Source organism: Sphaerodactylus townsendi, linkage group LG06, assembly GCF_021028975.2.
Source record: "Sphaerodactylus townsendi isolate TG3544 linkage group LG06, MPM_Stown_v2.3, whole genome shotgun sequence".
Lineage (NCBI taxonomy): Eukaryota > Metazoa > Chordata > Lepidosauria > Squamata > Sphaerodactylidae > Sphaerodactylus > Sphaerodactylus townsendi.
This window is the reverse complement of record NC_059430.1, coordinates 1,318,551-1,330,764: the sequence shown is the minus strand read 5'-3', so window position 1 is coordinate 1,330,764 and position 12,214 is coordinate 1,318,551. Positions and strand designations below refer to the sequence as shown.

The 12,214-nt window shown below is 55.7% G+C and overlaps 1 protein-coding gene across 9 annotated transcripts in view; it reads right to left on the bottom strand.

The window, feature by feature from the left end:
• Nucleotides 1-796: 796 nt before the first annotated feature.
• The window catches only part of SBF1 (SET binding factor 1), a 74,475-nt gene continuing 63,057 nt past the window's right edge, over nucleotides 797-12,214 (bottom strand). For 3 of the 9 annotated variants that reach the window (XM_048499747.1, XM_048499748.1, XM_048499755.1), the window contains 16 exons: nucleotides 9,832-10,028; nucleotides 9,588-9,725; nucleotides 8,891-8,983; nucleotides 8,628-8,705; nucleotides 8,071-8,255; nucleotides 7,762-7,938; nucleotides 7,433-7,534; nucleotides 7,146-7,331; nucleotides 6,925-7,051; nucleotides 6,708-6,841; nucleotides 6,324-6,557; nucleotides 4,391-4,504; nucleotides 4,072-4,286; nucleotides 3,857-3,944; nucleotides 3,629-3,760; nucleotides 797-2,036 (listed from right to left, as the gene is read on the bottom strand). In XM_048499747.1, the coding sequence (XP_048355704.1) occupies nucleotides 1,938-2,036; nucleotides 3,629-3,760; nucleotides 3,857-3,944; nucleotides 4,072-4,286; nucleotides 4,391-4,504; nucleotides 6,324-6,557; nucleotides 6,708-6,841; nucleotides 6,925-7,051; nucleotides 7,146-7,331; nucleotides 7,433-7,534; nucleotides 7,762-7,938; nucleotides 8,071-8,255; nucleotides 8,628-8,705; nucleotides 8,891-8,983; nucleotides 9,588-9,725; nucleotides 9,832-10,028 (2,299 nt within the window). In that variant the 3' untranslated portion in view covers nucleotides 797-1,937. The remainder of the gene's footprint in view (nucleotides 2,037-3,628; nucleotides 3,761-3,856; nucleotides 3,945-4,071; nucleotides 4,287-4,390; nucleotides 4,505-6,323; nucleotides 6,558-6,707; nucleotides 6,842-6,924; nucleotides 7,052-7,145; nucleotides 7,332-7,432; nucleotides 7,535-7,761; nucleotides 7,939-8,070; nucleotides 8,256-8,627; nucleotides 8,706-8,890; nucleotides 8,984-9,587; nucleotides 9,726-9,831; nucleotides 10,029-12,214) is intronic. The other 6 variants (XM_048499749.1, XM_048499756.1, XM_048499750.1 and 3 more) reach the window with 3 other exon arrangements.

Here is a 12,214-nt window from a genome sequence, read left to right as displayed (position 1 = left end):
AGCAGGTGGATTCTAATCTGGAGAACCGGGTTGGATTCCCCACTCCGCTTGAGTGGCAGAGATGTATCTGGTGAACCAGATGTGTTTCTGCACTCCTGCATTCCTGTTGGGTGACCCTGGGCTAGTCACAGTTCTCTCTGAACTCTCTCAGCCTCACCTACCTCACAAGGTGTCTGTTGTGGGGAGAGGAAGGGAAAGGACCTTGTAAACCACCTTGAGTCTCTTTACAGGAGAGAAAGGTGGGGTATAAATCCGAACTCTTATTCTTTCTTAAAGTCTAGAATGTTTGTCTGACTATGCTTTCCACTATATAACAAACTCCAGGCAAACACGGGCACTCCCACCAAAGGATCCTGCCACTTCCACCCCATTAACCAAGTCATCATTATTGGTTAGGAGCAGATATAAACTAGTCGATCCCTTTGTTGCCTCTTCCACCTTCTGGACCATGACATTGTCTGCAAGGGAAGTGAGGAATTTGTTGGACCTTCTAGTCTTGGCAGAGTTTGACTCCCAACAAATATCTGGAAAATTGAAACGATTACTATTACTTTTCCCCTTTCTGAAAGTTTGGTCATCTTTTCCAGGAAGGCATCATTCGGCACTTCAGTCTTGCAGGGGGTCTACAATAGACTCCCACCATGAGATCACCATGAGATCACCCTTAATTTTTACCACATGCTCTCCACCTGGCTTCCAGGATTTCAGTCATGTACCTGCATGACTCAAATTCACAGAGAGTTCCCTCGGGCAAAGGGGCCCAGAGAAGGAAGATAGTCACACCTGACCAGACTCATGGTATTTATTTTTTTTATTAAATTCAATTAAGTTTTTTTCCTCTTCATATATTTTTCCTCTAGGCACAATACAATACAAGGACTCTGTAGGTTTGACACAATGTACAGAAACTTCAATAATCTACAACCGCTCCGGTAAGTTACAAAACCCTGCAATTCACAACAGTCCGCATTACCCGGCCTCCGCCTTTACGGTACGAATTTAAAAAGTGGGAGAAGGGGAAGGTGGGGAAGGTGGCAGAAGGGTCTGTACAATGCCTCAGGGCTTAGAATAAACCATTCATGTAAACGGGGAGATTGTACTGTTTGCCAAACCAGTACTGCAATCAATAATGTGGGGTGAGGGAGTTCCTCAACCCATGAAGAGAGGCGTGAACATGATTTGCTTTGGGATGATAACCTACTGTACAGGGAAGATGGAGAAAGGGAAAAACCATCCTGGGGCCACCAGTTGCATTGCGTGGCCAACAAGACATCCGAGAGACAGATGGCCGTTCTCCAAGGATGCCACCGGAGGCTCCAGTGTGTTGGCCGAAAATAAGTGGCATCAAATGAGGGATGGGCAACTCAAAGCTGATAATCCCCACCCCCACCCATTTTCATACTGCCAGTATCTGGCATTCTTCATCTCTGGTGATGTCTCGTTCTCCGTCAAGGGCAGTTACTCTCCTGCATATCAAAGCCAGGAGCTGTGGGCCCAAGGCCCTGATGCTGCCACTCACCAGGCCCCAGCGCTGGCGGACTCTCTGCCGCTCCGCCATCTCTGCCCCCACCCCCACTTTGGCAGCACAGGGACTGAGCACCGGGCCCATTTCTCTTTCCCTACCAGAGCAGAGGCTTCTCTCGGCAGAGAGACCAGCAAGCGACAGGAGGCAACCACCCCCCCCGCCCCCTGCGAAAGTGTGGAAGGTGAAATCTCTAGGGCAGTTATGGGGGTGGTGGAGACTCCTCCTCTGGCACTTCCTGGCACTTTGCTCCCCCAAGCTTATCCTGACCACAGTGCAACAGACAGACTCTGACCCCACAGGGACAGCAGCCTGGGGCCACAGGGAGGGGCGCCTGCTCCCGATGCACCCCTCCGTCAATCCTGCCCGGACCTTGCCACTTGCTGAGGCCCACTTGGGCAGCCATGGGGCAGGTTCAGGCATCAGACAAGCAGCTCTGGATGCGGTCAATCCACTGCTGGGCCAGATGCACGTCCTGGGCGCAGAAATTGTAAACACGCTTTGTCGTCTTCAGCTGAGAAGAAGAAAGACAGACATCACGAGGACGATCAGCAATAAAGCCACGAAAACCGGACAACACTGAGCAGCCTAAAAGGCTGTGGGTGCAAAGTGAAAGAGTTAAAAGATGGAATCCCTCCTCTCATCGCCTGGGAATGTAGAGAACCTCTTTTGGCCTGCAAACCCGGTAGCGGTGAGGGGCCAGGCAGGCCCTCAGGGGGAGGGCATCTCTACTCACTGAAAAGCGCTCTCGCTCTCTGCTTGCAGATCAGCTGGGAGGTGCCAGCCGGCCTCCTGGTCTCCATGTTCTGGGTGGAAGCCATTCCTGAAGACAGTGGCATTGAGCATATTGAGTCACGCACTTGGACTTCTTCATGAAAAGTTCCAGATCAAACTTGGCTGTCACGGGATGACGATGTGTCCTCTCACAACTGAGAAAGTGGTAAAGCAGCTGAAAGCGCAGCCATAGAGGGAGAGTTCTCACAATGGAAGGAAGAGAGTAGCAAAAGTCCAAGAGAACTGGATCCACTTCAGTGGCTGACAAATGATTCTAAGTTGGGGCAAACTCAAAAGTGTTCAAATGCACAGATGCCATCACTGATCAAAAGGCAGAAAACCAGAGGATTGTGCAGCCCTCAAAACAAAGTATTTTTTAAACCGTGTATTTATTTATTTTATTTATTTATTTCTTAAATTTATATACCGCCCGATCCCCGAAGGGCTCACTAAACTGTGGTGCTCACAGCCGAAGGACGTGTTGATATCCCTCAACTCAGATGGCTTTTACAAGAGGATCAGGCAACTGGCAGAAGACATAACTGTCAATAGGTTTGACAGCCGAATGTCCCCACAGGGTCTTTCTGAAGGAGCTGCTTCTGTTTAGCTAGGAGGGGAGAAGCGATATGAGAAGCGTCTTCAAGTAATTGAAGGGTTGTCATATAGAGGATGGAGGAGAGCTGTTTTCTGTTGTCCCAGAAGGTCGGACCAGAACCAACAGGTTGAAATTAAATCAAAAGCATTTTCAGCTAAACGTTAGGAAGAACTTCCTGACAGCCGGAATGGTTCCTCAGTGGAACAGGTCTCCTTAGGAGCTGGTGGGCTCTCCTTCTTTGGAGGCATTCAAGCGGAGGCTAGAGGGCCATCTGACAGCAAGGCCGAGTCTGTTCACTTAGGCAGGAAGAAGTGAGTCAGTGCTCGGCTCTTATGGCCCTATCTTGTGCACCCAGGGGGACGCCACTGGCCTCTTTGGGGCCAGGAAGCACTTTGCCTCCAGGCCAGACTGGTCAGGGATCCTGGAGGGAGGCTGTTTTGGTGCGATCTTCTGGGCATGAGTCACTGTGAGAGGTATGGGGGGAGCAGTTGTGATTACCCTGCACTGTGCAGGGGGTTGGACTAGATTACCCTTTATGTCTTGATGACTCTTATATGATTCTAGGTCTGGGGCACACCTGTGGGAACCGGGATGCTGAGCCGGGCAGCTCAGAGGCTTGATCGAGCCGGGGCTTCACCATCCGACACCTTCCGAAGCAGCAGCAGCAGCAGCAGCTGAACGCCCCGGCCAACCCTGACACGGGCAGAACTAACCAGCCACCCACAAAGAAGACTTACATCGAAGAAAGCCTTTTCATCCACCATTTTGGGAGCACCCATGGTGGGAGTGCCTGGAGTGATGGACTCCACCTCCGCCAGGTCAATGACCCCCTTGCACTCCGTGTCCAGGCGGCTATCGTAGTACCGCAGCTGCAAGACAGGCATCGTGAAACACCCCCCTCTTGGAGGCTAGAGCTCCACCCCCAGGCAGGCAGGTAGGCCCTCCCCTCCTGTCTGCTCTCCTACCTGGTGCTTGGTTTTATCCAGCACGAACCACCGTGGCTTCCAGGGCTTCATGAAGGCTCCTTTTTTATAAAGCGTCCCCTCGTAGGATCTGCACGAGACAGAGGAGACTCAGCACAGAGAGCGGGCCTGGCAGGGCAGCAGAGCCGTGGCACGTGGCCCCGCCGCCTCTGCCCAGCCAGCCCTGTGCCACCCCCCAAGGGGAGCTTTGCCCACACCGGTTTTCGCTCTCTGCTGTCTGGAACTGGCTGTAGAGGGTGCTGGTGCTTCGGCGGCCCCCCTGCTTCCCACTGGACGGGGTGGAGGTGCTGCTGGCATCACTGTCCAGGCTGAGGTTGATCGTGGAGCTGACCCCGCTCTCTCGCAGGCAGACCCCCAGAGAGCGCCGCTGGTGCGGCAGGCTGGCGGCCATCAGCAAGGAGCTGGCTACCACCTGCAAGGGGACGGATGACAGGGAGAATCACACACACGAAGGGAAGGCATCCCCTGGCCAGCCCCGACACTCCCTGCCAAGACCTCCCGGCTTCCGACTCTTACTCTGCTGCTGGAGTCTGACTGGGCCTCCGACCGCTGGAAGGCCTTCACTTTGTCCCACATCTCTTTCCAACGTTCTGGGACCTGCCCCAGCTCCATTTCCAGATTTTGGAGCTCCTGCAAGGTGGAAAATGTCATCATGTAGAGTTCTCAATGAGTTCTCAGCAGACTGAGGGTTTTGTGGCTTTCTGCTACTTGTGTGGCCTTTGGGATTCTGCCTCTCAGGAGGGGGGCAAAGTTCTTCGGGGTACTGAAGTCATCCCTGCTGACAGTTCAGATCAAACCCAGCCTCTTCTTGAACTTTGAAGCAGTAAACAAACTCTGCATTGTTGATCAGTAGCGCTTATCCTGGCCCCTCAAGATAACGGAAACAATCCTGGTTCTCATGAGACCAAAGTGTCAGGAGGAAAGACTAGTTACCTACTCAGTGTGTGAAGCCATAAACTAAAGATGCCCCAGAATGGCAGTGGTGACATATATCAGGCTGGTTACATATATCTTGTAGCAATTACACTGAGTTAGCAATGCATCTCAATCACCTAGATACCATCATCCCCCTGACACGTGCTTCACTAAGCACTGCCTGCATCTGTCCTTTCCCCTTAAAATTTGTACACCAGGGAAGCTTCCACATTTCGGGTGCAGAGAACCACTCAAATTGGGAAGCAGGGCACCATCTTCTGGGACTCCACCTTTAGATTCTGCATCCCTGCTGGCCCAGAAAAACACACACACCAGAATTGGGGGGGGGGGGGAGAAGGGCAGTTTTCCCCCGTTCAAGACCCTTTTCACACTTTTGGGACAGACAAATTGGAAATTTTGGGGAGTGCTCAAAAAACCTCCCTTCTGGAATCAGTGAACTGCTTTTAAGGACAGGCCGTGCGTGCTGCAGACCCATGCAGCTCTGACGTGAAAGGCCTTTCTGCACCTAGAGGGGAGCATGCAGGGCTTTCACTGCCTCTCAGCTGCCGCTGCTGCTGCGCACTTCTGAGACCCTTCTGGCCTGACTGGTGGCTGCCCTTTCACCGCTCCCTCCAGGCGCTGCCACAGACTGGCTGCAAAGGAGCTGACTTGAGGCGAGGAGAGAAAAGGTCAGGAGCAGGTTGGGGAGAAAATGCACAAAAGTCTCAGAGGGAAACCGGGAAAGCTGCACTCAGGACTGCGACGCTCTCCCTAAACGGACAGCAAGGCGTGAGAGAAGGGGTGGGCCAGCTCACAGTCCTCTCGCAAGTATTTGGGTTATGTGCAATTTTGCTTGTAGAAAACCAAGGCATTTATATTAACTACGGCCTTTCGTAGATTCTATATGCTAAGGAAGTTATAAATGATACACTGTAGAAGAGAAAAGAAAGAGCTGGATTTTATACCCCACTTTTCTCAACTGTACAGAGTTTCAAAGCGGCTGACAAACTCCTTTCCCTTCGTCTCCCCATAGCAGACACCTTGTCAGGCAGGTGGGGCTGAGAGTTTGGAGAGAACTGTGTCTACTAGCCCAAGTCCCCAGACACAAACCATTCAGGTTCTTAAAGGTCAGGACTGGCCTGGGAGCAGCCGGTGCAGGTGTTCCCAGCACAGGGGTGATCTGAGCCCTGCCTCCAGCTCCTGACAACCACCTGGCCACAGCATTTTGGGCCAGCTGAAGTGGCCAGAGAGTTTTCACAGGCTGCCCTGTGGGAAGGGCATTACAGTTCTCTAACCTGGACACCATCAGCATGTGGATCACTGGGGCCCGATCACGCTTTTCAAGGAAGGGACATAACCAGTGTTGCAAACAAAAACGGAGCCAAGTTTTCAACAAAGCGCTGCTGCGGAAGTCAGGTGTTTTGGACTGGATCCTTTCCGCATCGACCAAGGACAGAACTGTCCCTGCAAGGGCAGAGGCCTGGTCTGTAGAGGCCGTGGGAGCCTCCTGAGAAGTGCCTCTCAGCCCACCCACCTCCAGCAGCCGAGAGATGGCGTCGGGCTCCCAGCGGCTGCAGTTGTCATAGCAGGGCCAGATGACCTTGCGCCTGCTCTGGGGGGCAGCGGTGTCCTGCTGCCCGGCCTCCTCGCTGGGCTCCACTTGGCCCTGGATCAGCTCCCAGTCATACGACGGGCCCTCCGACAGGGTCTCCTGTGTGTAGTAGTCCCACACTTTGAGGTTGGAGATGTTGCTGTACGGACGGAGCACCTGAGGACAAAGCCAGAGCCTCACTGTCTGCCTGGTGGGCCAACAGGGTGAAGGTGCCCAAGGTGGTGGCAAAGGAGCAGGAAGGGGAGGGTCCAGGCCCTGGAAGCAGCCGGCCCCACCTCCTCTCCCGCAAGGGCGGCTGCAGCTCACCTCCCCATCCTCAGGGGCATACATGTAATTGAAGAAGACGGGCGTTTTCTTGTTCAGGCGGTCCATGTAGTCCCAAACAGACCTGAAGAGCTGGGGCGACCCTTTCCGCTCCCCCTTCTCTTCATATAGGAGGCCTGCCAAGAGGAACACGTGCTGGGGTGACGCTGCGACCTCCAGACTTGCCCCTTCCCACCCCGCCCTCAACCCCAGCCTTTACCCAGCTCTAGTCGCTCGTAGTCAGAATCCAGCAGGAAAGTCCGGAAGCGAGCGGACACAGCGTGGTAGCTGAGAAACTTCAGGTAGTACTGGCTGAACTCAAACTCCAGGGGGAACTGCGCGTGGATCTGCGGGGCGGGGCGAGAGACACCAGGCTGAGAGCTGTGCCTGGGGAGGCCGGGGATTTCGGGCAGGGCAGCTGGGCCTCTGGCCGGCTCTCACCTGATGGACACAATCCAGGAACTGGATGAAGATGGGAGTGAAGCCGCTGCTCTGGCTAGCCAAGGTCTGCGCCCCTCGATGGCTGAATCGGTGCCCAAAGGACAGCCACTCTTTCTCAACCAGCAGCCGGAACCCCTCCATGGTTCGGTAGTAAGGGTCTGACAGCAGCTGCACCAGAGACACCACCTGCGGAGGAGGAGGAGGAGGATGGGGCAGACTGCGGGATGACGACCATCAGCTTTCACCTCTGGGCAGAGGCCCGTGGGGAGAAGGGGTTAGGGGCATACCTGAGTCGTGATGTCCCAGCCCTCCTCCAGGCTGACCAGCACCGAGGAGCCCGTGTCCAGCAGCTCCACCACAAGCACCGAGATCTGCAGGATCTTGTGGATCTGCCAAGGAAGACGGGGTACGGAAGCAAGGGAAGGGCTGCCGGGGCTCCGGCGGAAGCTCCCAGGCCCGTGTGTTGCGGGTGGGTGGGTGGGTGGGGCTTCCCCCCTTCCCGCTCTCCCAAACCCAGCAGCCAGTGAGGTGCTCGTGACCCACTTTGGAAGACCCCCAAAGGCCCTGGTGATGGGGAAGGTCTGCTGCTATCGCCGCCCCCTCCACAACCACTGACCTGCACCAGCCACTCGGACTCCTCCAGGGAGCGCAGGAAGGTCACGCCGGGCTCTGCAGTGGGGTTGCCCGGCACACAGGCCTTCATCAGCTTCTTGAAGCTGGTCTTGACCTGCCGTGCCTCGAAGACCTCAATTGGCACCACCTCCCAGTGCTGCAACGGATCAGGCTTCACTCCCTGTGTCGGTGGGCAGCGAAGACGGGCGCAGCTTCAGCACACAGCCTCTCCAACACCACCCACTGCTCTGCCCCAGGCACCACTCAGGAAGCGTGGCCGTGGCCGTGGCCTCCGTGCCCAACAGAACGGCACCTTGAGCTGGGACTTGTCTCCAATGATGTACAGCAAAGCCCGGTGCTGGCGCAGGAAGCTGGCCTCGGAGGGGGAGCCGTTCGGCTGAGCGCCCAGCAGCTCCTTCCCTGCCAAGCGGGAACCGACGTCCATGTTGAGGGCATAGCTGCTCATGCGCCCGCTGGCTCGGATGCTGCCCCACTTGCCTGCGAGGAACAGCAGGTCGATTCAGGCGCTGAAGGGGGGCTCTTGCTCCCTGACCTGCATGCCTCCCGCCCAACCTGCTGCAGAACGGCAGTCCAGCCTCGGCCCCGTCACGTCCTCCTGGGCCGGGCCACCATTCCATGCACAGCCAGCCCACCAGTCCTTACCAGAGAGGGGCTGCGAGGGAGGCACGCCACGCCAGGCAGGGGCATGCTGTAAGGTCTGCAGAACGGTTAGTGCAGAGGGGCGGGTTAGTCTGCCTCAGTGCCTGCCTGCCTGCCTGCCTGCCAGGGGCTATGGAGGGAGGGAGGGAGGGGATTAGCAGTGTGAATGTCGCATGGCGAGGGTTAGTGCCTCGGGAGCCCTCACTGTACCTCGGGGGGAGTCACGTCCCTTTGCCGACGGGCTCTTGGGGCTGGAGAGGGTAATGACCCTAGCTCGGTGACCTAGTGCTGAGAGAGGACAGGATGACGGAGAGACAGTGATGATGGCACGGGAAGGGGTGGCATGAAGGACGTGCAAACAAGATGGATGAACAGACCGTGCCCCCCCCCGCCCCCCCTCCCTGCCACCACCCTGGTCCAGGGAAGCAACAGCTGCTCATGATCTGCTCTACCAGCGGCCAAACGCAGCTCACCTCCACGGCTAACAGTGCCGGGCCCTTCGTCCTTCCCTCCCATCACCTGCTTCATCAGGGATCCCAGCTTGGGCTGCCGCTTCTCAGAAGAATCTGTAGCACCAACAGAACGGCGACATTCCAAACTAGCCACTGGGGAAAGAAACGGGCCCTGGCCTCGGGGTGGCCGGCCGGCCGGCCAGGCAGAAGGGAAGCTGGCTTCCCCGCACCCACCCCCGTCTGGGAGGGAGCAGGGCCACTCACACATCTCCTTGCGAAGCCCTGGGGCAAACCACTCCAGGGGGGGGCAGGGGGCCCGCACCATCCAAGAGCCACGGCACTGCCCACTCACTGGCAGCCGCTCTGCAAGGTCTTGGGCAGAAAAGGGTCTTCCACGTGACCTACTGCCTCATCCTTGGCCCTGGAAATGCTGCCACGGATTGAGCCTGGGCTCTTCTGCATGCCACAGCCCCTACCCCCCCCACACCCCCACCCCCACACCCCGGTTCAGACAGACAATGAGTGAGGGTGGATATGCTCAGCTGGCGATGAAGGGAGGGCAGAGCTGCTGCCCGGGAAGAGTGATGGGGGGGGGGGGGTTGGGAAGATGGCGCCAGACTTACCTGGAGGCGGCTTGACTGGACTGCACAGCCTCTGCTGTCGCTCCCCACCCCCCAGCCCCCACCCCCGTCCAGCGGGCGAGAAGCTTCCGGCTTACCCGAGCTGCTCATCTGGGCTGAAGTGAAGCCGCTGAGAGTGTTGCGGCCGCCGGCCTCGGCATAATGGGGCATGGAGTTGATGACGGCCTGCAGGTACTTCTCTTGCTCCAGGCTGGTGGAGTCTGCTTGGGAAGGGCCTGCAGAGAGAGACAGGGCGGTGCCGGTGGGGCACCCTCAGCAACACCCCGGGAGAGGGGGCCCAATCAGCACTGCCGCCCCACCTGGCCCTTCGCACGCAGGTACCTGTGGCAGGAGCATTCTGCGACTTGAAGAGGCCCGCCACACCTTTGCCATGCAGCCCGCCCGAGCGGAGCAGGACGGCCTTGGTGCGGGAGCTGCGCCAGCACACCACGGGGAAGCGGTTCTGGCGATAGCAGCGCGAGATCCGCTGAATGGTGTTGTCTTGAATGCTCTGCGGGACAATCAGCAGCCCCGGGTAGCTGCAGGGAGACAAACCACAAGGGCTGCAGGGTGGAGGGAGGCAAGCAGGCACCACCTCTCCCATGCAATGGGCAGAAGCCAGACCACAAAGCACCCAAGCCCAACATGCCCACACCCAGCTATAAGGCACCCTGAACTGCAGCGAGCAGGGCTGACATCCCACGAGACTCCTTTGTCTGTGAGCCCCCATCCCTTCCTGCATGTGACACCCAGAATGCTTTGGGAGAGCTCTCCTCCACACACACACGCACGCACGCACGCACACGCACTTGTGAAAGGAATGGCCTGCTGCTGCTGCTGCTGCCCCTGAGCACCTGGTCTGCTAAGGCTTTTGCAATCTCAAATCAAGGAGGATCAAGATTGGTAGCCATAGATCGACGTCTCCTCCATAAATCTGTCCAAGCCCCTTTTAAAGCTATCCAGGTGAGTGGCCATCACCACTTCCTGTGGCAGCATATTCCAAACACCAATCACACGTTGCTTGAAGAAGTGTTTCCTTTTATTAGTCCTAATTCTTCCCCCCAGCATTTTCAGTGTATGCCCCCTGGTTCTAGTATTGTGAGGAACAGAGAAAAATGTCTCTCTGTCAACATTTTCTACCCCATGCATAATTTTATAGACTTCAATCATATCCCCCCTCAGCCGCCTCCTCTGGAGAGTCTGCTTGGGAAGGGCCCAAACGCTGCAGGTCCCAATAGGTCCCAAACGCTGCAGCCTCTCCTCATAAGGAAGGTGCTCCAGTCCCTCCTCATAAGGAAGGTGCTCCAGTCCCTCAATCATCCTCATTGCCCTTCTCTGCACTTTTTCTATCTCTTCGATATCCTTTTTGAGATGTGGCGACCAGAACTGAACGCAGTACTCCAAGTGCGGTCGCACCACTGCTTTATATAAGGGTATGACAATCTTTGGTTTTATTATCAATTCCTTTCCTAATGATCCCCAGCATAAAGTTTGTCTTTTTCACAGCTGCCATGCATTGAGTTGACATTCCCATGGAACTATCAACTAAGACGCCCAAATCCCTTTCCTGGTCTGTGACTGATAGGACTGACCCCTGTAGTGTGTATGTGAAGTTTGGATTTTTTGTGCATCACTCTACATTTTGCTACACTGAACTGCATTTGCCATTTCTTAGCCCACTCACCTAATTTATGAAGGTCTGCTTGGAGCTCTTCGCAATCCTTTGTGGTTCTCACCACCCTACATAATTTGGTATCATCTGCAAACCTGGCCACCACGCTACCCACCCCTACTTCCAGGTCATTTATGAATAGGTTAAAGAGCACTGGTCCCAAAACGGATCCTTGGGGGACACCACTCCCCACATCTCTCCATTGTGAGAACTTCCCATTTACACCCACCCTTTGCTTCCTGTTCCTCAACCAGTTTTTAATCCATAGGAGGATTTCCCCTCTTATTCCTTGATTGCTGAGTTTTCTCAATAGTCTCTGGTGAGGAACTTTGTCAAAAGCCTTTTGGAAATCCAAGCAGACAATGTCCACCGGTTCCCCCTTATCCACATGCCTGTTTACACCCTCAAAGAACTCTAGTAAGTTTGTAAGACAGGACTTGCCTCTGCAAAAGCCATGCTGACACTTCCTCCAGCAGCTACCCAGAACCACCACCAAGGACCCCCATTCACCTCTCTCCCGCCATTTTCCAAAGGAGCTCAGGATACCACACACAGGACGCACCTGCCTCCTTCGGCTGACCAGGACGATCCCACAGCTGCCCAGTCAGCTTCCCTGGCAGAGTGGGGAGTCCCTTGTGTGGCACTCTAACCATTATACCACCCTACATCCTTCAAGCTGCATCCCTCATGCCCTCTGCCGCCAGAGACACCTCTTCCCCACCTGGTGAGGCTGAGAATTTGGTGCCACGCCTACAAGGTCTGGGCCCTGAGTTCAACATTCTGACCATAAGGTATTTCATCCAGGTCAACAAAAAGGGACAGGTGCAGTGGGATGGGGGCCGGGGGAGGGGGGCAGGTCTAATTTTGCAACAATCAGCACAGCCATCATGCCCTGCAGGGAAACACGTGAGGGCTAGTCTCAAAAGAAGTAGCAGAGGGGGCAGGAACAGGAATGGTGGAAGTGGAAGCGGGTCTTTGGTTGGCCAAGGCTGGAAGCCCAGGGAGTTTTGGATGAGACGGCACCACTTTCCTGTCCAGGAATAGGCAGCAGGG